Source organism: Gambusia affinis, linkage group LG04 (assembly GCF_019740435.1).
Source record: "Gambusia affinis linkage group LG04, SWU_Gaff_1.0, whole genome shotgun sequence".
NCBI classification, from domain to species: Eukaryota; Metazoa; Chordata; class Actinopteri; order Cyprinodontiformes; family Poeciliidae; genus Gambusia; species Gambusia affinis.
This window is the reverse complement of record NC_057871.1, coordinates 23181497-23208151: the sequence shown is the minus strand read 5'-3', so window position 1 is coordinate 23208151 and position 26655 is coordinate 23181497. Positions and strand designations below refer to the sequence as shown.

General features: G+C 40.2%; 1 protein-coding gene and 1 long non-coding RNA gene across 2 annotated transcripts; one reads left to right on the top strand and one right to left on the bottom strand.

Annotated features, from left to right (window-relative positions):
* Nucleotides 1-420: 420 nt before the first annotated feature.
* Nucleotides 421-26655, bottom strand: si:dkey-246e1.3. Its single transcript, XM_044114535.1, has 17 exons — nucleotides 26618-26655; nucleotides 26129-26233; nucleotides 25898-25990; nucleotides 16241-16285; nucleotides 15605-15704; nucleotides 13951-14028; nucleotides 13527-13631; nucleotides 13076-13208; nucleotides 12212-12326; nucleotides 11694-11818; nucleotides 11116-11200; nucleotides 7738-7859; nucleotides 6230-6327; nucleotides 5470-5533; nucleotides 2324-2437; nucleotides 2150-2246; nucleotides 421-1527 (listed from the first exon to the last, which is right to left on the bottom strand). The coding sequence occupies exons 4-17, from the start codon at nucleotides 16279-16281 to the stop codon at nucleotides 1173-1175; spliced, it is 1632 nt and encodes a 543-aa protein (XP_043970470.1). The 5' UTR covers nucleotides 16282-16285; nucleotides 25898-25990; nucleotides 26129-26233; nucleotides 26618-26655; the 3' UTR covers nucleotides 421-1172.
* On the top strand, nucleotides 14035-15237 carry LOC122829745. The gene is made up of 3 exons (XR_006370419.1): nucleotides 14035-14287; nucleotides 14374-14459; nucleotides 15032-15237. It is a non-coding gene; the product is annotated as an uncharacterized LOC122829745 (long non-coding RNA).

The following is a 26655-nucleotide window of genomic DNA, read 5'->3' as shown; positions in this document are numbered from 1 at the left end:
CAGCAACGTTCATGTCTTTTCAATCTCCCTCCAAGCTCTTGAAAACCTTTGGATTGTTTTAGCTAATTTCTCTCCCACTTTTTCCTTTCAGTCAACTTTCCATGAATGCTTAAATGCAGCACTTGGTGAAACTTAGAGCTTCTTGTGTTTTACTCTCCTGTGGAGAGTGTCCGTATCTGTCTGCTGGACAGCTGTGCAGTCAGCAGACTTTCCCATGATTGCGATATAAAGTTTCTGTATTAAAAAAAAATATATATATTTTTGCCTATTTTAGACTAGCAAGCTAACCCTGATGAAGAGTCACAGCCAGTTATGCGATTCCACCTCTCCTCCTGGCATGAACAAGTCCAGACTGTGTGTATCATGTTGGTCACTAACAGAACCAGGGTGTCAGTGTTTCTATAACAACATAGTAATAAATATTACAATAACGGTTTTATTAGTGTTTACAAATGAGTTGTATTTAGGCACTATAACAAGGTATTTTTAAATCAATGAATACAAAATAACCTTTAATGTTAAAAATTAGTCCTAATCAACATGGAGAAACAAAAACTAGACTTAAAAGGAAACGATAGGAAAACATGTTGATTTTACCACAACTATCCATTTCAATGTTGTTTGCTAAAAAGGGGGGGAAAAAAAGAGAAAAGTTAACTTAATACATTTGTCCTTATGGAGATATTGTTGTGGGATTTTTTAAATAAAAGAATTACACGGCCATGACTCGTATTTTGAGTCCGGGTCATCATAAAGTCAAAACTTTTCTCCTGGCTCTTGCATTTTTGCACTGAGTTAATGAAACGGAAGATGAATCCTTTAACCCAGTGGTCCCCAACCACCGGTCCGTGGACCAATTGGTTTCGGGCCGCGCAAGAAGTAATTAAATATTTTCGTGTTGTGTATTGAGTCTGGAGGATCTTTTATTTTGAAAATCCTTTAACCGGATTCTGTCGGTTACGTCTTGCGCGGCAACATTGAGCCCACAAACAGCATCGGTTTTGGTCTCCTGCCTACGCGCGCGCAGCCCTCTCCCCGGTCCGCAGCAAATTTGCGAAGTCTTAACAAGAAGGTTGGGGAGCACCGCTTTAACCTACAAGGTTCTGATAGTGGACAGTGGACAAAGCTACAGACGAGACTAACTTCATAGCCGATGCTTTTCTTCTAACTGTTTAAAGCTGCATGTAAAATATGGGAGAGTCCAGGATGAATCCGCTGCTGGGGTCGCTGGCGTACTCTCGTAACGATGGCGGCATTGTCAGCAAAGTCTGCTGCTGCGGTCTACTGCTGGTGTTAATGGTGGTGGCTTTTTTGTGCTCCTCCTCCTCTTCCTCGTTCAGTCCCACGGGCAGAGGGTTACTGTAGATAAAGTAGACTCTGGAGTTGTCCTTCGCAGCCTCGGGCCTCCTGAAGAACGCCAGAGGGTTGATGAAGCTGGTCGACCTCTTCACAGCTTTGACCGCCACTGGACTTTCCTTCTCGTCACGAGTCACGGCGCTCTCGTAAATAAGGGCTCTCTTTGACTGCCTGAGGGAAAATTTCACATTTAAATTTACATTACAGCTCCCTTCATATTCATAAACTCTCTGTGAAAAAGAATTTGTTCTCTTTCATTATTTTCTCAGTTTTTTTCTTTTCTTTTAACAAATAAAATCATCATGTAAAAAGTGATTCTTTTTATTTCCTTTAGTACAGTTATATTTGTCTATGAAATTTATTTGTGACAAAAAAGCAAAACATTTTATAAGGTTCTGTACAGCCTCTGAAATTCCCTTAAACTCAAATGAAAAATGCTGCAGGAGTTAAAGGCATTGTCCCGCTTTTGTAAAATGAAACTTGGATAAAGATTAGACTTTAAAAAAATTTTTTTTGCTTTCAACATAGGCCAAACTTTGCATCTTAGAATCACTTATGACTTTCAGCTATCTAATGAATCGGTTAATTCTCTTCTTGATTGTAAAAGTTAATTCCTGCAGTCAGACAACTTAAACGAGTGTTGTGTTTAACAGAACACCCTGTGTGTGGAGAAAACGCCTAAGATTGAGCGTTGAGTGTTTAAATCAGTGAGATGGCGCTCCAGATACATCGACGTGTCACTCCAACGCCGACCTTTAACGTCTCAAAGGTGTGAAAGAGACTTTGTGCTGACCTGCTGCGGCTGTAGCAGATGCTGATGCAGTACAGGCCGGTGACGACGAGAACGAACAAGGCCAGGCCGATGATGACGATGTTGAACACTCTGACCTCTGGGTGCCACAGAAAAACAAACAGCATCTCACAGAACCTCCTCTGTTTGAAATCGTTTCTACATTGCTATACCCACCAGACATGGGCGTGTCCGCCTCCCCGTCCTGTGGTTCGAAACCCATCGTCCTGTTCAGATGGAGTCTCTCCGCCATCGGGGCTCCGCTCATTTTGCTGCCATCGGCGTCCAAAACTGGGAAGAAAGACTCTCACTAGATTCAAGAGAGCTCCCCGACCATGTGACTCAAACGGTTCGGCCGCTGCCATGGCGACACCCTCCCATCTTTTGTCAGCTCCAGTTGGAGACCCTCTTTCCTGCCTGTCCGCTGGCCCGGCCGGTTTACTGCTCATTATTCCCCGCAGCTTTCTGGGGGTACGCCGAGGGGAGGGAGAGGCTATGCTTATTACACCGCAAAGGGATTCGAGTGGTGACCTAGAACCAGTGGGTTTGCATGCTTCCATCCACCAAAACAAAAAAGTCGTGCAGTGCAGTAAACACAAAGTTTGCGCGGCTTATGCATTCAAGTCGCCTAGAGTTGTAATCCGTGAAAAGTGACACAAAGTTACATTTATTGCTGTCTTTATTTATTCTACATCAACAACAATTCTACATCTGATTTTGCTAACAAACTGTTTAAAAACTCATGGTACTGAATTGCATTTCCCACTTCTTTTGATTTTTTTTATTCTTCTTGATGTTTACCTCGTTCTTGTGTTTTCTCGAAGACGGCAGCTCAGTGAATTATTTTAAACCTACAGCAGAATTTCACAAACTCCCAGGAAATGAAGCTCAATAGTTCCAAAAAGTCCAAAACAAGCGAGCAGCAAGGGAACAAAGACAGCCTTTACTCTTTTTGGGTTTTTTTCCCCCTTCCGCTTCAGGTCACCATGAACCATGACAGACATTATGTAATATACCAAAGTGCCTAATTAAACTGATTTTATTGTGTTGTTTTAGAAGCTGCCACACAAAATGAACCAGGAAAGCGACTTAGGTTATGAAGTCTGTGTGCTTACGAAAGAACTTCTCAAGTCACCTTAAAAAGGATAGAGAAAACAGGAGCTAGCCAAGAGAAACTGATTAAGAAAAAATAGTTATTCAAATTTAGACTTAAAGAAAGTAGAACCTCTATCATTCCTAACATTTTATTATATGAATGATCTGGTAAACATATTGTTTATCAATATATCGATTCAAAACCATACGTACAACTCAAATCAATTCTTATTTCAAAAACAACAATGAAGAAAGGAGGGTTTCAGAAAAAAAATCAACTATAAATCAGATTCCTAGAAATTAAAGACCATTGATTTTTTTTAAACAGAAATTAAAATGAACTTTGCTTAAAAAAAAATTAAAAAATGCCACTTTGCTTTATTGTGCTAATGATTTTCATTTGTAAATGCGTAAATCATACATTCTTGAGATGTTTCATTTTTTACATTTCTCAGATCCATCCAGAAGAACTTTTTATCTTCTGCAGGTAATTACATGTCTTATCCACTGGGTGGCACTGTTGTAGCGAAAATTGACTTTTTAAACAGAGTTTCTGTTTCCAAACTCCTCTAAAGAACAGTTAGGTAAAGTGTATATATTATTATCAAATATTTGTTGTTTCATATAGCTTTATAGTTTTACCTATATAATGTTCTTGACTTATATACCTTTATTGTTTTTATCTAAGCCTAAAGAATGTTTGTGTTGTATTGCTCTGTTTCTTTTCTCTGAAGAAAAGCAGTGTCGACCAGGTCCAACAGGGTTTATCGCTCAGCAGAAACCTCGGCCTTCCTGACCTGTTAGACAGCTGTAAAACTGTCGCAGTGAAGAAGTACAACTTGCTGTTTTATCCTGTCTGGAACAGAAGAATCTAGTGTGTAGATAACATGTCTAGACAGTGACTGACACTTGCGTTGCAATTATGTGATTGAAGTATTTTCCTCACCCCTTTGAGAAATTGCAACGCTCTCTGTGACAGGGATCCTAACAGCAATAAAAAGGGAGAACGGGCACTTATGTTTTCAGAAACGGAAGAGATTTGTGAATTGAAAACATATCTCTGGCTGTTTCTCCTCACGAGTACAAAAGAATCTAACTCTCTTGTCTTTCTTGTGCTTGTTTAATTTGTCTTTAATAGGTGTTAAAACCTGACAACCACTAATGACTCACATTACCACCAAGTGTGTTGTGTTTCCTCTAGACCGTACTGAGTGTGAAAGTGTGATGGACAAGCAGCTCTTTGCTGCTGCGTTGCAGCAACAAGGTAGAAATCCTCTCTGCGTGGTGTCAGGTTGACCCCAGGGACCCTCTGAAATCACTGAGAACCAGCTCAGTGGCTGCAGACTGACAAATGGTTCACACTTCCAGCTTTCTGCAAGCAACGATGACCTTCATCAAGCACTTTGAATTTCAAATGTTGTATTTTTAAAACTCATTAAAGCGTCTTGTAGAGCCTTCTCTATTCATATGAACAGAGGAGTCTGTGTTGGAAGTACTGCATGTTGCTGTCGGCCCCTTTTATAAACTTACTAAATGGCTATTTATATTTGGTTTAACTGTTTGCAGTTAGCTGAACAACAGCTTCAATGTTCATAAAACACGCAAAAATAATTACATAGTTACATTTACAAACTATTCAGACTATGAATGTTACATGTCCTCACAATTTCACAGCTGCAGAATGTAACTTTTATAAAAGTATATTTTTTACATATTTGTTGTGGGCTGTGTGAAGGTTTTCTAATGTTCAATGAAACACAGGTGCACCCACACAACACACACGCATACACACACACACTAGTCACAGCGGAACGGTACCAGTAGTCTGGTACCAGTTTCAGTGTTTTATGGAGTGTTTTTAAAATTGTTCTGTGAAGCACTTGGAATAAACTTGCCTTCTTGCTGCTATTTTTGATGTGTAAAAATAGCGCATGACCTAATTGACGTTGTTCTTCGTCATTCCAGTGTCTTTGCTCCATTATGAAAGATGCTTGCTTCTGAAGCGAGGTTTGTCTCAACAAAAAAAACTATAAAAATAACAAAAATACGGCTTTTACATAACTCTACAGTAAGATCGGCAGCTGATCTTACTGTAGGGATCAGCACCTGATGAGAACAGATATAAACCTGGAAGTCTTTCTGAACGTATGAAAAGATTAAAAGCAGGTGATTCTCACCAGGCGCTTAGAGCAACTGCTTACTTCTGCTCACATCCAAGCAAAGCATACCTGCAGAACCATTGAACCCACAGATGAATTCCCGTCTGCAGTCACATGGTGCAATGTATTCACTCTGCAAGACAAAAGCAGGCTCAAAACAGCATAATTTACAGTCACTGCATACACGAGTGTGATTGACAGCGAGAAGACCCTCCTCCTGACTCCCATTGGTTGCTTCTGGTCCAACTGTGTATTTCTGAAGATGGCAGTAGCACCACAGCAAGGAGGGAGAGGAGCTAAATGTTTTCACAGAGTGTCTATCTCCTGTTGTACAATCACAACACAGAGACAGTTTTAACAAATGTGTAGAAAAAAAAAAACACAAAAAAAACATGTTGTTTTTAAATTACACACTGCAGCTTTTACGTTGGGAACCTTACCACGTTGAGACCCTGCATTTTTAAGCCAATGTGGGGTCTACTCTTTTATCATGTCTGTGGGTTTTGCAAGTGGAGGTTTGATCTGAGCAGAGACAAGTTTTGAGTGCAAGGAGGAAAGGTTTGAGAAAGCACAGTGAATATTTGAAGTTGTGAGTACAAGCACTGCAAGTTTTGAGAAGAAAGTCCTGCTTTCAAAATAAAAATGTAAGAACAAAGTTTTGAGAACAAAAGACATGAAATCCTGCTTTCAGACCAAAAAAATGTGTGCTCTCCAATTATGGCACAGGAAAAATTTCCCCCATACATTTTGGTCTAATCTCTAGATATGCATAAAATTATACTTGAATCAGGAAGTATTGCGGAATTAATGTGCATGTTTTTTCTCTTACCTGATGTGCATCTCCAGATGGGACTATGTAAGCATTGATTGGCTCTGAGAAATATTTGCAGTTCCTCATTGCCTGCCGAAGAAGCCGCAGAAGCTCCCCTGTGATTCAAGCAATTGAATTACTGTATTTTCCGGACTATAGAGCACACCATACTATAAGCCGCATCTACAATGTTTTGATAAAAAACAAAACAAACAAAAAAAGAAACTGGAAACGTACATGTATAGGCCGCACTGGGCTACAAGCCACTGGTATCTCCGCCACTCTCGGTTTTCCATAAGGACCCAGCAGAGGGCTGCGTCCTAATAAATCTGCTGGATTTATTAAGGATGCAGTCCTGCTTCTCCTACTCCGAATCATGGATTCGTTCACGCCGAGCTTATTTCCCTCCTGTACTGCCAGATCATAGCCTTCAACTTAAAAGCTGCATCATATAAGTTAGAGGAAATTTATCAGTAGTGCCTGCTGTTAGCCTGTGCAAGCAGCAGGCTGAAAATTAGGACTTTCATTGATATGATTCACTTCCTGCTAAAGAGCGCCCCCTGGCGGTTGAAGGAAAATACACAGAAAAGCCGCACCGGGCCATAAGCCGCATGGTTCAAAGTGTAGGAAAACAATAACGGCTTACAGTCCGAAAAATACGGTCGTTAAACAATGTAAGTGTTCTATAATATTGTCACCTTCCTAAAAAAATAAAATAAAAAATAAAAAAGTACGTATTTTGCCAAAAGTGATTTTGGCAGAAATAAAAAGAATATAGAAATAAAATTAAGTAATAAAAAATGTAATTAAATAATAATAATCACCACCACTTTCTTACCAAAAATGCTTCAGTCAAAAACATTTGCTTTTGGCAGAAAATGACTTAGCCTATAATTTTGGGAAGGTGGCTATATTGTTATTTATTGCACTTGTACGTAACAAACTCCAGATACAAGACCTGCGTTTTCACCACGTCCACGCTAATGGACGTGGTGAAAACGCAGGGTTGGCAATTTTCGGACGTTTAAGTTAAGGAATGTTAGAGAAAATTTTGAGGACTATCTTATATAATTTCTTTTCGCACTAGGATTTATAATAATAGTATTAAAATGGTCAACTATTGGCTATCCCCTACAATTCCTGTAAACTAAATTAGTAAACTCATCCATCTTTTATTGTAATAGTAATAATAAATGTGCTATGGCAGTATGTGCCTGGAAAATTGACATTGTAAAATGTAGTTCACAAACAATAACACCTCTTGCCCAAATGAATGACAATAAATGTGGCATTTCTACAAAAAAACAAAAGCAGACATACCAAAAACTAATTTATAAATATTTCTAACCTCAACTGGTTCCTCAGGAAACACCTGGAAGATTTTAATTTGACCATAAAGTTCATACAGATTCACATTATTTTCTCGATGACCACTATAATATTTGGTTGGTGGTATTTATTATTCACAGTTTTATAATAGGAGGATCCATCAGTGGAGTTTGTCCACTGATGATTGGCGGTACAACCTGCTTTTATAAAGAGGCTGCAGACGGCAGCAGGAAGGCAGCAGCACACATCAGACACAGTGAGAAGATTTCCAGCAGCACCAGCTGTCCTGCAGAAGTTTCTGGAGAAATCAGAACGGCACCTGCAGGTTCTTCAACACAGGAATGAAACGCCATAATCGTGGGGCTCTGAATCCTAATTTATCTGAGACACAGATTCTGTTTTTTAAAAATCAGATCATGTACAGACGGGGTTCTTAATGTACATTTCTACAACCGCTTGCTTTTTTCAGACTCATATTGTTGAGATTTTAATATTTAATATTTCTTCTGGTTGGTTAAAAATTCTGTACATATGTTTTTTAATATTTCGGAATGCTCCAAACACAATGAAAATCACCACACTGGAGCTCAAAAGGAAAGAAAATATATAATTGAAACCCATAATTTGAAGAGTCAAGGATGTTGTTGCTTTGAATTATTTTATTTTAGACATAAAAAACATTTAAGCCTAGAATTGAAGACACTGAATTAGTTACTTGATGATTCTCATCAACATTCAGCTCAATTCAGTATTTAACTGTTTATTTTACAAATAGGAGGCAGAAATAACAGCCCAATTTATTGTGTTTAAAAAAAAAACTAAAGTATTTTGATCGTTAACCCGAGCAGCGGTTTTATTACCTAAGATTAGGCCTGTCACGATAAACGAGAACTCGATTAATCGTCCGATAAATTAAAACTATCTACGTCATTTTAATTATCGCCGTTATCGTCTCTTACAGCCTTTTTCTCTTTCTGTTGATGACGCTAAATGAAAAAGGCTCAACTCCGGTGCTCTCCACTGACTCTCCCTTCCTCATTTCCTTAGTGTAATGCCCAGCACACACTACACCATCTTAGTGCTGTCGGTCGATTGTCGGCCCATTTTCAAAATTTCGCTCCAACTCCTCCCCTCGTCATTTCTATATTCTTTGTGCGAAATGTTTTATAACCATTATTGTTGTTTCCACATATCATCTCCAATGTTCGCTGGACTTCGGGTTGCACCGTGTCAGCTGTTTGGGATTCCCCTCGGTAATTTCCCCTCAGAAAGCAGGAGCAGAATCCGGCTTTCTGATTGGCTACCTGTCACATTCAACAGGCTGCATTAACGATCCCAGTGGGGAAAACCCCTGATTTAGATCGGAGGGGCCACAACGATCTAGCGTAACACACCACAAGAGACAATCTTAGAACGATCAAAGTTCTAAGATTGTCATAAAGGGAAAATGTAGGTGTGAACTAACGTGTAGTGTAAACTATTGCATCAGGTATTCGGATGTGCCCATCTTCTCTATTTAAATCTAATGATTACTGAAGGGCAATATGGTAAACAAACTTTATAATCTGAACTCTTTTGGTTGAATGCAGTATTTATTTACACTTTGGCTTTATGTTATTTCTTTTTTATTCAAGTACATTTTTGCTAATGAAGACTGAGAATCAATTTTATTTTTATTTTTGGTTGTTTTGTTTATAAGTTCCAGTGTTGGGTGTTCTTTTGAAAATAAAGTGTATCCATCTTTGGCAGGAAATCACATGCATTATTACGTCATTTCCATTAAATCAGTGTAAAAAGGTTTTCAAACAATACTATCGTCTATCGCGGCGGTTTTCAAAGTGTGAGGCGCGCCTCCCCTGGGGGGCGCCAGAGCACGTTAGGGGAGGCGCGGTGCGAGGGAAAAAATAAACCGGAAAAGCTATCTGCTTGCTGTCTACTGATGTGAGAGAAACGTCTTTTACGCACACGATCAACTCTGTGGATGTAGGAAAAAGTTGGTACTGTGGGGTGCGCGTGTGGAGCGGGGATCAGTGGAAATGTTTCCCACCTTAGAGGATGTTTTGGCCAGTGATGTCAGTAACGTTACTGACGTCAGACCACTTTTTTCAGTAACGAGTAATCTAACGCGTTGCTATTTCAAATCCAGTAGTCAGACTACAGTTACTTATCAAAATCATTTTTGCGTTACTGCGTTACTATCTTCTTTTGTTATTTACGCGTCTTGTCGAGTGACCGACGTCTCTATGCGACAGAAATGTAAACAATGGAGGGAGATGCGCATTTTGTTGGTGGAAAAACTGGAACTATTTTGAGTTTCTGTCGACAAATCCGATTATTATAAGCGGCTTTGGGCTTCATTTTTTTAAAGTCACTTGAAAATTTAACGAGTTGCTGGTTGCGCCTTTTTGGGCTCGTTTTTGAACGTGAAGTTGCTCGTTTGGGCTTGGAAATAAGCAGAGACTCATAATAAATCCCAGCATTTGTCCGTCATTAAGGGAGTCTTACTCAGTCTCTCCTTGTCCATCATTTCCAGGATGATCCGTCCCGCTGTGTCTTTGTTAATGTCAACTTAATTTATTACCTCTGAATGACGTCGTGCTTCACGTTGCGCTCCAGAAAACTGCAAACATCGAGACCAATATGAACAGCGCAATAAACGTGAAAACAGCCACGAATAAACGTGTCCGTAGTTGGCAATAGTTATAATGGCAAGTTAGCACCGTTATAATTATTAATATTATGGTAAGTGTCACAAATCTGTGCAGACATCTGAGCTGTGGAGCTGCAGGAGGAGCTCTGTGCTGTGACACCAAACGCAGGGCCGTAACACAGAATCTGGAGGCTGGGGGAGGGGGGCTTTAAAATCCTTCTTAGAGTTTTCCAGACAACAGTGGACCACACAAATTACTCACGTTTTTTGTTTTTTGTACTGTTTATTGTACAATCTCCTCTTCAGTTCAACCTTATTAGTGGAGACACATTGTTGATGTTACCATTATAAAATAGCTTACAAGTAGGTATTAGCAAAGATCAATGTGATTTTCACAGGAGGCAGAGCGTTGTTGTTAGCAGCTGCTGAAAGTAACTAAAAAGTTACTTTTAATGTAACTTAGTTACTTTCCAAGTCAAGTAGTCAGTAATATAACTAAGTTACTTTTTCAAGGAGTAATCAGTAGTCTGATTAAAGTTACTTTTTCAAAGTAACTATACCAACACTGGTTTTGGCCAGAGCGGGACTGAAGGTGGAGTTTTTACAACTGAACTGTGACATGGAGCTCATGTCGCAGCAGGCATTGTGCTCCTTGGAGGGGGGCTCACCCTTTCATACTTTGAAAACCCCTGGTCTATTGCAATAGTTTTTTGAGACAATTAATCGTTCAGCAAAATTTGCTATCGTGACAGGCCTACCTAAGATTGAACCGTTTCAGGGGAGTTTATTACAACTCAATACAGTTCTTAGTGCGGTTCTTTTAGTTCACAAAAATCAAAGTATCTGACTTTAAAAGGTTTCTAATTACTCTCTTCAACTAAAGGAGAATTCAAAAGTGGAACTCAAGTGAAATTACTGAACGTACTCACTTCCACATCGGCCTTTTCCTCTGAACGGGCCCATCAGCTGGCTGCTTTCAACGGACTTAAGAAGTTGTGTGCTGACATTTCCTTTAAAGTACACAAAGTCATACAAAATGTAACTATTATGCTAATGATAGTCAAGGAGAAAGCACATCAACATTTTGTTTTATTCCAACTTGATAAAAGCCCACCATCTAGCTCTAATGTTGGTAGTGATGGGGGGGTCTTATCGCAAAGGTAAACTTTTCACCTTGTGGGAGACGTGTGAGGGTATAATTAGATCTGTATTTGTAAATACTTAAAAACTTCCACTTCACTGTCATACATCACTTTGTGATGGTTTATCATATAAAAATCCAGTTAAGTTTGAAGTTGTAACGTAACAAAATGTCAAAAAGTACAAGAGGTGTTAATACTTTTAGAAAGTACGACAGATTTATTCAATCTAAATGGAGAAAGGGGAATTATTTCTGGCATTTTGACTCATTTAAATAGCTTGTCTTATAGTCATTGGTGTGTTGTTAGTGCAACACAAAGAAGATGCTGTGTTTCTGGACACTAATGTCATTTTCCTCCTTACCCGACACCATGAAGTTGACCGTTTGGCACTTGCCACGTTTTGTAAAGAAGGGAGAGCCGGGCAAGATGGTTATCCTCGCCATTTCTGCCTGCAGAACATCTGCAACTCTCCTTCGGAAATCATACCTGGGTATGAACAGAAATAAATAACTTCTAGTCTTGTGAGAACAAATAACCAAATTCAGATCAAAGAAATTCCTCCTGAGCTATTCAGTTCTGCACAAAACTGGATTGTTAGGCAGTTTTTTTTATAGATTCACCAAACATAGCAAAGGTTCAACCTACAATTGTGTTATCGCACCAACATAATGACACTGATCCTTTTTGTTTTCAGATTGCCACTTTTTTTTGGCAATAAAAACATTAATAAGGTTGCATATTGCACAACGTCTCTTTCTGCATACATATAGGCTTAACTCTGTTCTTGTCTGAAAGAAACCTGACTCCTAATGATTCTTAGTTTAATATGTCACGCTCTACAGGTATACAGTTTGTTTGTCAGTACAGTTTGTTACTCACCGGCTAAAGGATCTCACTTTAATAAAGGTCTGTTTTGCAGACGGGGATTCTGGGAGGATGTTGGCACACCCAAGGATGTTGTTGCCACTCGTCAGCACAAGAGACCTGTAGACAACTTGGATCAAATGCAGAATATCAAGTCAGACATTGTTTTTGATTCAACAAAATGATTAAGATCCATTACACTATAAAGCAAAGAACCATGTTAAATAAAAGATTTCAAGTGAACATAACTCAATTCTCATTTGTGCAACTGAACACTGGCAGTGATGAAAAATGATGTATGCTCTGATGACACCAGGTTTCTTTAATGTATGCATGTTAACAAATATAGCGCTGTTGTTGGTGATGTGGGACGAAAAAAGAAATTTGCTGATTCTGATCAGTTTAAGAATATTGTTTATCATGGAAAAGTCTTGATCAAAAAGCTTGTTTGCAAATGTCTTATAATGTCAGGAAGTCTTCGAAACTTAGTTTATGTACAACTAAAGAAAATGTATCAAGTTATTTCAGGTTTGCAATATTTTAATCACATAATGTCACTTCACTTGTTTCTATAAGTTGCAATAATTGATTTTGAAGGCAGTTGGTTTATATGTGTTTATAGGTATCCCACAATGCACGGGGCCACTAACACCAACAACTAATTGAACCACTTGAGTTGTGTAAACTTAAAATGTACAGCTTGCACATAAAACATTCGTTTCTGACAGCGTAATTTTTTTGCAACATTTTTTTTATGGAAAGTCCACTCATTGCATGGTGAATGTTATAAATGTTATACATGAAACTGTAAAACGATCTTTGATGCTTAAGCCGTTGACATTCCTCACTTCGACAGACACTCATTTCCGGTCCTCTCACCTGTGTGGTCTCCTGAGAGCTGGATGTTGCTGTCAGTGTAAACTTCTCTCCCTGTCAGACTGACATTGCCTTGCCTTGCAGAAAATTCCCCCACCGCACAGCTCAACTGGTTTTGGAGCGAACAGCTGGAGCTCTGGAAGAGGAAAAGAAATTACACCTCCCCCCCAAAAAAAGAGTCAAACTATGTGGGGTTAGACAGTAAGTACCTGTTATCTGAGATTATTCATCATTTTATCAAGGATATAAAAGAACTTCCAGAAGCTTTGTTTACACAGTTTTCTGTAAGTAATTTCTCTATTTACATATCTTCTGCATTGATCTAACAATTGTGTAGGTGCTCTTCTCTTAGTTTGCTGCTGTTTCTTTTATGCAGAAGTGTTCCTCAAATTATCCTCAGATTATATTTGAATGTATTTACATCTGATGACATGTCCCCAGCAGTCCGCCTCACCAGTAGTTTCATGTTGAAGGGGTTGAAAGTGTCTCCCACGCTGGTGCACGAGCCGCTCGTGGCATTCACACGGCTGCTTGTGATAAACAGGGAGGCCGCAGGAATCTGAAAGCACATTTAAAATACAAACTATGTTTCCGCTGCCTACATTTTTCAGCTTCCGACACTAAAGATAGCAGTGGAAGAGATTTCTGACCCTGACCAATTGATTACTCATACAAGTACTACTACAAGAAGGTAAAGTGACAACACAAACTATCCATTTTCTTTATGTTAGGTAAAATGTATAGCATGAATGTGGTGTCTCTTGTTTGAAATTTACTTTGATTTTCAAGACTCCACTCTTGTTCATTTGGGATCCTTGACCAGTCGTGGCTAAAGTTGTAATGTTTTGCATTATTTAACTCCATTACTCTTTACTTACACCTTGACTTGCAGATGACTTGAGGTCCACATTCAGTGTGACATCACTGCTACCCCCATCAGGAAACACTTGCTGGCGCTTGAAGGGACAGAAACCAAAGGTACCCGACATTAGTAGACGTACAGATTATTGTCAGCTGAACAAAGTGATTTATACTGATGTGTGGATATCTGTCTTCTTTTTAGTAACTGCTAAGGCACTTCCAAAATTATCTAGCCAGTCCAGAATAAGCTCATGTTGTCGTTTCCTCCTTGATAGCTCTGCAGAGGTTCAGGTGTAAAGCAAGACTCAGTGTGGGGCCTCTGGATGGCAGCTGACAGAAACAGCTGATATCATGGTGAGCCTCAGAGTTTAGTGAACATACATTCACAGATAACCAGCAAAAAGATGTTAAGCTAAACTGAAGCTTTTACCTGCGCTTAGAATTTAGATGAGGCCTAAAAAAATCCAACCGGCACCGAACCCAGACACTGTGTCTGAGTCTGGTCAGACCCATCTATTGACATTAAGTAAGTAGTGTAACGTCTCTTGTTTCTTAACATCTTCCAGCTCCAGTTTGTTGCTTGTTGTAACTACAGTGAGAGTCAAGTGCAAATCATCTGAGATGTGTGACTGATGGGAGCGGAGCTGCATGCAGATTTATTGTGCAGTGTGCTCTGCTTGTTGCAGGCTAGTGTACGTCTACTCCTGACTATGTTTCCTCAACCGGGTCAGCTGGCTACTCCTGTATTTAGACTACAATAATCAGAATAACACCGCTTTATATATCACATTCTCATTTGGTTTTCTCTGTACTGTACACCCTGTAGATTTATCAAAAGCACCACAGAAAGCCAACACCACACAACGCAACCCAATCATCAATTTAGGCCCTATCTGGCCCAAATTTCGGGTCGTGTTTGGGTTTGGGCCATAATTCTAAACTCTAGCCCTGCTTCTACCATTTCCTGTCTGTTCGTTGCCCCTTTTGCTTCAAGCACTCTTTTGTCATCTGTTAACATCTTCCCAATACTATTTATTGGAAATTTTGCTTCCTGTGAATCTAATTGCACTGCATGTTTTGGATGTGTCTATGTTCCAGCACAGCAGATTCAAAGGATTGTATGACCTCCTCATACAATTGGTGGCCACCAAATGCTCCAGAAACTTGTTAAACATCCCTTCATTCAAGTCAGGTGTTTGGAATCAAGGAAACACCTAAAACAGTGGACAGGGGCGCCGGCAAGGTATTATCGGAAGGTACAATACCATCACTGCACCTGACCAACAACAGCACAACCACCAACCACCTCCAACGTGCATAATGTGTGTATCATACCATACAAACACAATATTTTAATATCCCTTTGGGATTAATAAAGTACTTTTGGATTAGAATTTGAATTGTTTACCCAGTGGTGCCAAAAGTCAGTCCTTGAGGGCCGGCATGCTGCATGTTTCAGTCATGCTGAAACACGCAGCACGTTGAAGAGCTTGTTGTTAAGACCAGGAAAAGAACTAAAACCTGCAGGATGCCGGCCCTTGAGTACAGACTTTAGGCACCACTGGCTTAGCCTGTGGTTCTCAAACAAAGACAATACAGAATCACACAATTCTGGCATCTTGCAGCAGACAAGGAGCAGATTAGATAAAGATAATTATGTGTTTTTTTTACCAGTGTGATTGTCCCAGACACTGTTCCTTTAAATGTACCCTTTGCAAGAGTCCAATGTCCATTTATATCGGTGTCTGGTAAGATATTTGCACACACCATCCTGTAGAGAAAACACAGACATCTTCATGAGACGGGCTTGAAATAAGCAGGTTCAATCCTGTTGGATTTTTTCTGTTACAATATTCTGGTTAGAAGTCATCTCTGAAAGAGAAACATACAGTATCTTAGTATTATAACACAAAACACCCAGGATTATAAGATCATGGCTTGAGAATTCACGCAGGTATCCTCAGATTAGGGTGAGTCTTGGATTTCTCTTTCATCTGCAAAGGCATCAGTGTTTTTTTTTTGTTTTTTTATATAACTTTCTGACACTTTTTTTTTGCCTTCTCTATTTCATTAAATGCTTTCAGGAGGACAAGAACTTCCTAATCTCTGGCAAAACTTTGAACCATTGATTTTTGGCACAAGGAATCTGTGGTCAGAGTGAAAATGCAACTACCCAGTTCTTTTTAAGAAGAAGGAACCTGTGGTAATACTATACAAAGCATTTCATAACTTCTGCCTTCCTTTTTTATCCCACATCAACTTATTTTTTCACTATTATTATAAACTGGAATCCTTGTTGGTTCTTACCGTGATCCATTGGTGTAGTGGACTACGACAGATCTTCCCATGATGCTGTAAGGTCCAGTAAGAGGCATGTTAGGGTCCATGAAGAGAGCTTCAAAGTCACTCTGGCCAGTAAGCATGCCAAACTTCCCACTGATGTCCCCTATCTCATATTGGTCCACAGTACCCACACCGGGTAAGGGAGAGCTTGATGTGTTCCAGGCCAGTGGGTTAAAGTGACCAAGGATGTTTGCATTTGAGCAAGGATTACTGCTGCCAACAATAATGGGCAAGATGTGGACGTGGTAGCCTCCAGCTAAGGACTTCAGGTTTTTTAAGGACACAGTGATTCTTGTAGGGCCTTGAGGGAAAGCGTGAGAGAAAGTCACATGGCCCCTGGATGATCCAGGGCCAAACCACTTGCCTAAACTTGCTGCAGGGACCCACACCTTAGTAACATTGGCACAAGAAATCGTCGGGCCTCCTCTTTCTGCTTCATGGATGACCACAGAACGACCAGTAATGCCAGATATATCTAAAGTGATGTCAGTGAAAAAGTGTTTGGAGTTCACGCCGTCTATGTTGGTGTTAAGATTAATGGTGGTATGTTTGTTGGCGAGGTCGCCGGCCTCACAACATAGGGGGCAGGATGGTTTGCAATAAACGGGATAGCTCCTTTCAATTGTGGTAATCTTAAAAGGATTCCAGTGGCCTCCTGTTGTGACGCACCTCCCTTCATCATCATCCCTCTCTGAGCTAATGGGGAATTCGTGAATGTGCCAGTTATGGTTTTGGGTTGGTGTTGTTGTGGGATCTCCATACGACAGATCCATAAAGATGGACACATCTGACAAGGGATTGTTCACCCACTGAGTAAAGATAATCTTTCCCACCACAGGAGTCTGAAATGTGGCACTGGCTACAATCAATTCATTGGGATAGACTATGCTAGCACATGCATACCCATCACCACTGACCAGGTGAATCACAAGTGAGCGACCAACAATGCTGTTCTGTCCAAAGAGAGGAAGGTTGAAGTCAGTGAATCTCATAACATAACCACGTCTACCAGAAAGAGACATGTGCTTGGCACTCAGGTCACCTATCTCATACTTGTCATGAGTTGATCCAGGCCCTGCAGGGTATGTTGGAGAAGTTGTGTCAACTGCAAACGGATTCCAGTGACCACCCACATTATCATTTGAACATTTGCCTGACCTGACTGAAGAGACGGGGAAATTGTGTATGCGATAGGGGCCAACTAATCCCCTCAAGTTTGTCAGTTGCATGGTAAGCTGTGTCACGTCAAACGGTGAACCCTGACGGAAGTTGAAATATCCCTTGATTCCTCTCATGTTCATTACAGCGCTCACTTCTTTCTGTGGCATGCTGTATACCTGAGCACACCTATAACTGGTGCCGGTCCTGAGGAGAAGATACGAGTACTCTGTATAGCTAGTGAATTCCAAACGGGATTTGTGAGGGCTGAGAGGGTTTCCGACTTTCACACTTCCCAGATTTGTTAAAGATGCTGGATTTAAGCATTTAAGCAGATTTCTGCAATTAGTTGCTGTACTTGTGGATCCAAAGATGATAATGTCGGTTCCTCGGGGCAGAACAATAGACACTAGGTCAGCGAGAAGCCTAGGGTTGGCATTATTTACATTAGCACGTATGTAAATGTTACCAGCAACAGACTCTGCGAATCTCGCTTGGCGAGTCAGTCGTGTCTGACCTTGACCTACAACTGTGCATACTGTGATGCCGTCACATGTCTGCAAAGACAGTGACAGGTCATACAAGTTTGATTTTTGTTTAAAGAGGCTTAACACATTTATTGGATTTGTTGAGGAAGGATTAGCAGTGAAGGTGAAGACACTGACACCAATGTTTGCCTCAGAGCAGGGTTGAGCAAAGTGGCCATACATGACGGGGAACACAGTGAGGGAAATGCTTACTGCAGCGCAGGATCCTGCACCTGCTACTTTTAAGATGGCTGTCCGCTTTTTGGAGTTAAACTGCACGAAGCCTGTGACTCCACCCATATTTAAATCTGCTAGAAATATGGCACCGGAAATGAAATCTGAAAAAGACAAGATAAAGAAGAGACCTATTGTTACCTTAACAAGAAGACTCTTGCCACTATAAATAATCTACCGTATCTAATTATCTGAGTCTTACTATTGCTTCATTTTTAACAGCTATTTCTTCAAGATGTGCTTAGTCAGTTTTCTAATAGAGTTATGGAATACATTGTTATTAAACATATAGAATTACTAAAGTTTCTAAATGTGCCTTTCTGCCATAAAATGTGCAGCTATGGCACCAAAGATATAAAGAATAAGACATGCTAATTGTAAATTCTTAAGATTATGTTAATTAAAAATATGCTGTAGGAAGGTTGCAAGAAAATTTTATATTGTACCCACAATTTTCAAATTTTATACGTTTGTGATAAAAATGTCATAAAATAAGTAACTATTAAGATTAATACGAGCCATAAAAAGATATTCGCCACGTCAGATTTTTTCTGTTATGTTTTTGACACTTACACGTTAAAGATCAGAAAATAAGTCTTAATATCAGACACAAACAAGGCCAGTAAATACTAAAGGAACATTTTGATTATGTTTTATTAGCATAGAGGTATTCTAACCAACCTGACTCGATGTGACAATATAATCAGCATCCCTGAGTAACAAAGTCTTTGGAATGTAAAAGTCATGTATGGCTTACAAGATCATTTGCAGGGTTTTGGGACTTCAGAGAACCACAGTGAAAATCATTATCCACAAAATGGAGAAAACCTGAAACACTGACGAACCTCAAAGTATTACTGTATTACTTCAAACTGTCAGTGTATCCTCCACGAATCCACAAAACAGCCTTCGACAACATCTGAAGCGATGCATTTCACTTGCTTCAGCTGAAGGGGGCAGCATTGTGCATTTTTCCAGGCACAGTAGCACAATCAAGTAACCATGTTATCTTCAGTTGTCATAAAATTTTGTATATGTATGGCTGGGACAGATAAATTGAAATATCAAGAGTGAGCCAAAGTGTTGTCAGTATTCTAAATTTTGTTTAAAACTTTTCCCGTTACAAATCCCTTTTGTCTGAGTCTGTTTAGGTAAATAAAAACTACATGCTGAGAATTACGATACATTCTAAAAAAAAAAACACATTTTCATCTTATTATGGCGTCATTGCTCACTTAGAGTGGGTGCAAAGACTGGTATCATAAATACTGTGATAAGTTCTCACTGCTATCCACCACCTCAAACACTCAGGCACATTATTTGGAAAAAAAAATTATTAGTTTGGGTGAAATAAGTTCCTATTTCACACGACGCTAATACTTTTTCTTGGTAATAGAATGAAACAGAAAAATGAAGTTGTTTGCAACAGGACAGATGGGCTTCGCTGTTAAGATTTCAGTTTTTCTTCTACACAACAGACCCTGCAGAGCATTTGAAGACACATTTAACAAAGGAAATACTATTTCCACAATGTGACCAAGATCATTTTCATTGATGTGAAAGAAGGAGTTTTCAGATTTAGAACAGTAGTTTTGCTGTAGCATCAAGTTGAGCTGCATTATCATAATCTCCTGGCATGCGCCGCTGAGTGACAAGCAACCAAAAAAAGCATCTCTCACTAAATAATGCTTGTGAAATCCATGCCAGACTTTTCTCTGCATAACTCATGATTTCAAACAGTGCTGGGTGTCTTAATTACTGCTACCACTCACTTTCAAAAGACAAAAAAAAATTACTCACCCAGTGCAGCAAACAGCAGGGCCGCTCTGAAAAGGCACATTTTGGCAGACTAGGTAAGTTGAATCAAATCCTCTCTGCAGACATTTGAGCTGGGATGTTTTAGGAGAGCAGAATGATGCAGAATCTGTGCGCGTGTTTCTATAAAAGCAGATCAACTGTGGCTGTATTTAAGCACTGTGCGGCGTCCCCTTTTGTGACAGCTTGTGATCGGCCTGCTTGTTTACAATGGCTCGTGAGGGGAGGGATGACCAGAGAAGGGACTGTTTCTGCATCTTGCACTAGAAACAGTCTGCTAGAGAGATAAGAACCAGATAGTGAGTGGTTGTCTTCTCAGAAAGGGTTGTGTTGTTTGCTCTTACCAGAAAAAACTATTCAAAGTCTTGGTCAACCATAAATGCCTGAAGGATATAGAGAGGAACAAAACCTGAGAAACAACTTTGCTGTGAGAACTGTGATGAGTGTCCTCCTTCACTGATGCTCCCTTCCCAAGAACTAAACATTGAAATATGTAAAGAAGAAAAAAAAAAAGTTCCCACATGTTCCTATTTTCAGAAGTTTATATGATCCAGAGGATGAGTATCTGCTTTAATGGTTTAAGATTTCAAAAGGCAAACCTGAAAATAAAAATTATGTACATCTTTAGATAAAACTGCATTTTAATGGATCTTTTTGAGAAGATAGAACCATGCTTTCCTGTTTCAAACACAAATGTTTTGAGTGAAGTCAGACGTTCATCCATTAATGACATAATTTCAGGCAACAAACACTGTGTTATTGAGTAAGTAAAGAAATGTTTTCTGTCATATTTGGGATTGTTTATTGTGAATCAAATTAATTTACCCAAACACCATAGGGTGACCATTGGATTACTCCTTACCATAACTGCGCTGTGTACAGTTATGGTAAATAAAAAAAGAGAAAATCTAAAATAAATTCTCCTTGACTACAACTAGAGTGTATTAATGTATCCAATCGTACACACAAAATACAACAAATGTTTAAGGGTTTTCCAAACACAGAAATACTTACAGAGAAGAAAGTTTTACAAGGTTCAACGAGTGTAAAGTGCATCCAGCATGTTCTCGAGCTGTTTACTTTCTCCTAACTGCCTAAATTCTCGTTGACATGGATACAGGGTTCCGCAATCACAATGTGACAAAGATTGTTTAGAACAAAGATGTCGTACTTTGATCAAACTTCAAACCAAAGTTATTTTAACCATTCTTGGCTTGAATTTACTCAGTGACGATTCTAGCCCTGTTTTAATACCTCAGCACCCCTGAATAGGATTTCCACCCATCCCGTAAAATACGGAGTCGTCCCATATTCGGCCATTAAATATGCATCTCGTATTGAACCGATAACTGTCTGATAGACACGCCTATCATACACACATCAGCACGAAGTTTAATATTAATGACCAAACCAAAACACAGGAAATATTAAGGTCAGCTAAATTGTTGTAGCTAAAAGGACCCCCTGAACGCTGCAGACCGACACTGCCGTCATGGTTGCCTAGAGATGGACACTACACAGCCGCGGTGAGCTGCTATCAACCTGCGTCTTTTTAAAACGTCCTCCAACCCATTCCATGTCCTTAGAAGCAAAAACGCTTTCAAAAATACAGACGTGAGTGAAAAGATACGGAAGAGGATTCGGGTCACCAAAAAAATAAATAAAAAAAATTCTGACTTTAAAGTCAAAATTCTGAGATTAAAGTCAGAATTAAGTCAGAATTCTGATTTTAATCTCAGAATTTTGACTTTAATCTGAATTTCTTCAAATTGTTTAAAGCTGCATGTAAAATATGGGAGAGTCCAGGATGAATCCGCTGCTGGGGTCGCTGGCGTACTCTAGTAACGATGGCGGCATTGTCAGCAAAGTCTGCTGCTGCGGTCTACTGCTGGTGTTAGTGGTGGTGGCTTTTTTGTGCTCCTCCTCCTCTTCCTCGTTCAGTCCCACGGGCAGAGGGTTACTGTAGATAAAGTAGACTCTGGAGTTGTCCTTCGCAGCCTCAGGCCTCCTGAAGAACGCCAGAGGGTTGATGAAGCTGGTCGACCTCTTCACAGCTTTGACCGCCACTGGACTTTCCTTCTCGCCACGAGTCACGGCGCTCAGGTGCGCAACTACATATTTTTGAGGTGGATCCGGGCATCTCACTGGCAACCCCCCCCCTCCCAGAACATAAACTTGTATAAGTGAGGTAAAGAGCCACTTCTCTTAGCCTGTGTCTAGAACAGGCATGTCAAACATACGGCCCGCGGGCCGGACCCGGCCCGTTGGATGATTTAATCCGGCCCGGCATAAATTTCTGAGTATGTCAAAAAAAAAGCGAGTCTCTAGCTCACTTCTATCAAAAATCGTGATTTTTTAAAAATAAATACAAACCAAATGCTCCCTCCGGCCGCTAGAGGGCAGTAAATGTGTAAAAGCGCTCACCTCCAGCATGCGGCACTGATACGAGTTAGTAACAGAATGTAAACATTCGCAACGTGATGCGTCCAAGTAAAAATAAACTGGCAATCTTACTTCACCATTCATCACTACTAAACAAGTTATCGGTCAACACACCCTTCCCAAAATGGCACTGTCAAAAAAAAAAAGTGGACACAGAATGCAGAGGGTGCCAGGAAAAATGGACTGAGAAGTATTTATTCCCGGAAGTGAACGCAAAACCAGTGTGCTTGGTATGTAATCAGCAAGTTGCAGTGTTCAAAGAGTTTAATATTCGGCGCCACTATGAGACTCATCATAAAGAAAAGTTTGACCACTTGAATGGACAAATAAGGAAAGGCGAGATAAACAAATTGGTCGCTGGTCTGAAGAAACAGCAGTCTACTTTTACACGCAGCCGCGATATTTCTGATGAGGCTGTAAGAGCCAGCTACATTATTGCCAACGAGCTAGTGCAGGCATCCAAGCCATTTTCTGATGGGGAGTTTGTAAAAACATGCATGCTGAAGGCTGCAGAAGTCGTGTGCCCTGAAAAGCGACCTGCTTTTGCCAATATTAGTCTAACAAGAAACACTGTCGCAGATCGGGTGACAGAACTCTCAAGTGACTTGAGCAGCCAACTGAAAGAGAAAATCAAGTCATTTATCGTATTTTCAATTGCAATAGATGAGAGTACCGATGTCACAGATATTGCTCAACTGGCCATATTCATTAGAGGTGTTGATGAAACTTTGACCATCACCGAGGAGCTTCTTGAAATGGTGCCTATGAATGACACCACAACAGCAGATGACATTTTCAGCGCTCTCGTTGGCGCGCTGGACAAGGTGGGAGCGGACTGGTCCCGTGCCGTGAGCCTGGCTACCGACGGTGCGCCATCAATGATCGGGAGAAAGGCAGGCGTTGCCACAAAATTCCGTGACAAAGTACAGACTGCAAATGGAGGACAAGAGTTTTTGATATTTCATTGTATTTTACATCAGGAGGCGTTATGTTGTAAAACACTGCAAATGGACCATGTTATGAGTGTGGTTGTGAAAACTGTCAATTTCATCAGAGCGCGCGGGCTAAATCACCGTCAGTTTGACACATTTCTCAGTGATAATGACATTCATGCTGGCCTACCATACCACACTGACGTGCGGTGGTTAAGCAGAGGTGCAGTACTTAAGCGCTTCTTTGAGCTACGAGGGGAAATTGGACAGTTCATGGAGAAGAAGGGATGCCCAGTAAAGGAACTTAAATGCAAGGAATGGGTGCAGGATCTTGCGTTCATGGTTGATATTACACAACACTTGAATACACTTAACACTAAATTGCAGGGCCGTAACAGAGTTGTCACTCAATATTACGACAGCATAAGTGCGTTCAAGATGAAACTGTCACTGTGGGAGACGCAGCTATCCAACGGTGACACCGCGCATTTCTCTTGTCTCACAGCTGTGCGTCCGGAGGCACCGGACCGTCCCGATAATGATTTGGATAAATATAAAGATAACATAACAGATTTGCTGCAAGAGTTTGAGCAGAGGTTTCAGGTATTCGGTGAACTTCAAAACCAATTTGGCTTTTTTCGCTTGCCATTTACAGCGAAGCCTTCTGATATGCCAGCTGACATTCAACTCGAGCTTATTGACTTGCAGTGCGATTCCGCTATGAAGGATAAATTTAGGTCAGTGGGATTGGATACGTTTTATCAATATCTCGTGCCAGGTTACCCCAAATTAACAGCCATGGCTGCAAAGGTTCTATCCATGTTTAGGACTACTTATCTTTGTGAACAGGTGTTTTCGGTAATGAATAATAATAAAACAAAGCAGCGCTCAAGGTTAACAAATAAACACTTGAATGACATTGTTAAATGTGCTGCTACTCAGGATTTGACACCTAATATCGATGCACTTGTGAAGGCAAAAAGATGCCAAGTTTCAGGAGCCAGCAGCTGCAAGTAGACTGCAGGAGTGCATTGAGAGAGAGAAAAAAAAGTGGGATGACACAAAATTTGTTTGCATTCGTGAATACAGATAATTAAAAATAATATTCATCTGATTTCATATTAAAGACAATTGATATTGTGCAGTTTGTTCTCAGCTTCAGTAGGCCCAGCCTAGTAGTTTGATCTGACATAGTCTAATCTTATTGCCCATGCACTGCACTTTTTGTATTTACTTCAAAGCAGTATGACAATTAAGGCGAAAATATTTTTTTCATAGCTCACACTTGAGTTTGTTATTGTGGTGAGTTGGTTCAGGTGTAAAACTGCATTCAATCAACTGTTAAAATAAACCAGTTAACACCTTCATACCCAAACATGAAAATCACTTTTTTCCATTGTTTGTTGAATAAATGTGTTGTGCTCAGAAAAGATCCCTTGTCATCTATAATTATAATATGTAGGGTAGGCCACAAATGTAGGCTGAATGATCATCATTATTATTACACTTATTGTTGAGATGTGTGTGATAGGTGTGTCCATCAGACATCTATAGCAATACGGAATAAATTGCGTCCCCTATTGGTTCAACACGGGCGGAGACAATAACAGCCACCTGTCATTTTAGGCTAGCTTAAGCTAACCTGAATATTTACACCTCTCTTACACTGACATTACTTACCTTCTGTCTTTCAACCATTTTGAAAAGCTTTTCTTCGTCTCTCCAACATCTTTATCCTTCCCCCTCTTCCGTTTTGTGCCCCGGAGTTTTTTCTGCGCCCCATCTTTAGCTCCCTGTTGTCGGGGCAATACTACAAATTTAAAAGAAAGAAAAAAATACGCGCCTCAGTGCGTTCTCGAAGGGCTGCTGCCCAAACTACCTGTATGGGAGGGGAGAGCGGCTGGCAGGAGGGAAGAGGCATCTAATCAGTGCTATTCCTCTGTTATTGATCATTTCATGCACAAACAGCTGTTGAGTATATAAAATGTTGACTAGAAAAAGAAAATTCCTACATCGTTTTTGCTTGATGATGATGGTGATGATGATGATGAAAACACAAGTCCCTCCAGAATGTTGCAATGTTTTTTGTGTGATTGTTGCGGCATAAAATCACTGATTTTGCTCCACTCTTAGCAAAAAGGTTGTGGTCAAAGTTGGGATTTTTATTCCAGTTTTATTTTTGCCAGAACGTTGACTTAGGCAAAAGTTGAAATTGCTGCACCTTCCCAAACCTTCCCTTTTGTTCGAATAAAATCGGTCATCAGAATGGTCAACATAGAACTTGATTACTAAAATAAAAGCTTAAAACTGTCCTAATTTACACTGAAGTGAATTTGCCCCAATTTGTCTGAACCAGCAACAGTGGTCCTGGAGGCCGTAGGATTAACGACAGCCCCAGAGTTGGGTCTAAACTCAGCTACATGCATCATCTTCTGTAAAGAAACGTCACTCTGAGGAGTTGCAGGAAACACACGAAGCCTGACGGGAAAAGGAAATTAACCAATGTCTCGTACCAGCAGCAATGATCCAAGGATCTACTCCCACTTTGGAGTTTTCTGGCAGGACGCTGATCAGCCAGTCCTCCTGTGACGGTGTCTCCTTCAGTCCTGTAAGTATTTAAAAGCAGCACAGTACAACTTGAATTTTACAACTAACTTAGCTTTTAAAGATGCTTATAATGTTGTTATTTGTCATTACTACTTTTCAAGGTTCTGGTCAACCAAAACACCAACGAGGAGGCTCACCCATCTTCATCAGAGCCCAGTTGTTGTCCATCTGCTGGCTGGCCTGGAGGAAATATCGTCCGTCTGTCCACATGGCAGCGTGCTGCTCTGTGATAATGGCTGTTCCTGAATAATGAAGCAGAACAAAAGAGCTGCTTAGCTTTGTGTTTGTTACACACAGGATCACATTCAGACTGACCAGGTCTGAGGAGCTTTGTTACACAGTTTTAAATGGTAAAATCTCTGACTACAGTAGAGGATAACCAGTGAACTCGTCTTCGCTCCATTATGAAAGATGCTTGCTTCTGAAGCGAGGTTTGTCTCAAAAAAACAACAACAAAAAACGGCTTTTACATAACTCTGCTGATCTTACTGTAGGGATCAGCACCTGATGAGAACAGATATAAACCTGGAAGTCTTTCTGAACATATGAAAAGATTAAAAGCAGGTGATTCTCACCAGGCGCTTAGAGCAACTGCTAACTTCTGCTCACATCCAAGCAAAGCATACCTGCAGAACCATTGAACCCACAGATGAATTCCCGTCTG

Bases quoted from the DNA above. Each gene is read 5' to 3' on its own strand.
- si:dkey-246e1.3 (XM_044114535.1), bottom strand. From the start codon at position 16,281: ATGGGAAGATCTGTCGTAGTCCACTACACCAATGGATCACG. The intron at 14,029-15,604 runs GTAAAAAAAACA...TGTCCCTTCAAG, and splicing joins TGTCTGGGACAATCACACTG to CGCCAGCAAGTGTTTCCTGA. The intron at 13,632-13,950 runs GTAAGTAAAGAG...ATGTGCTTTCAG, and splicing joins AGTCATCTGCAAGTCAAGGT to ATTCCTGCGGCCTCCCTGTT.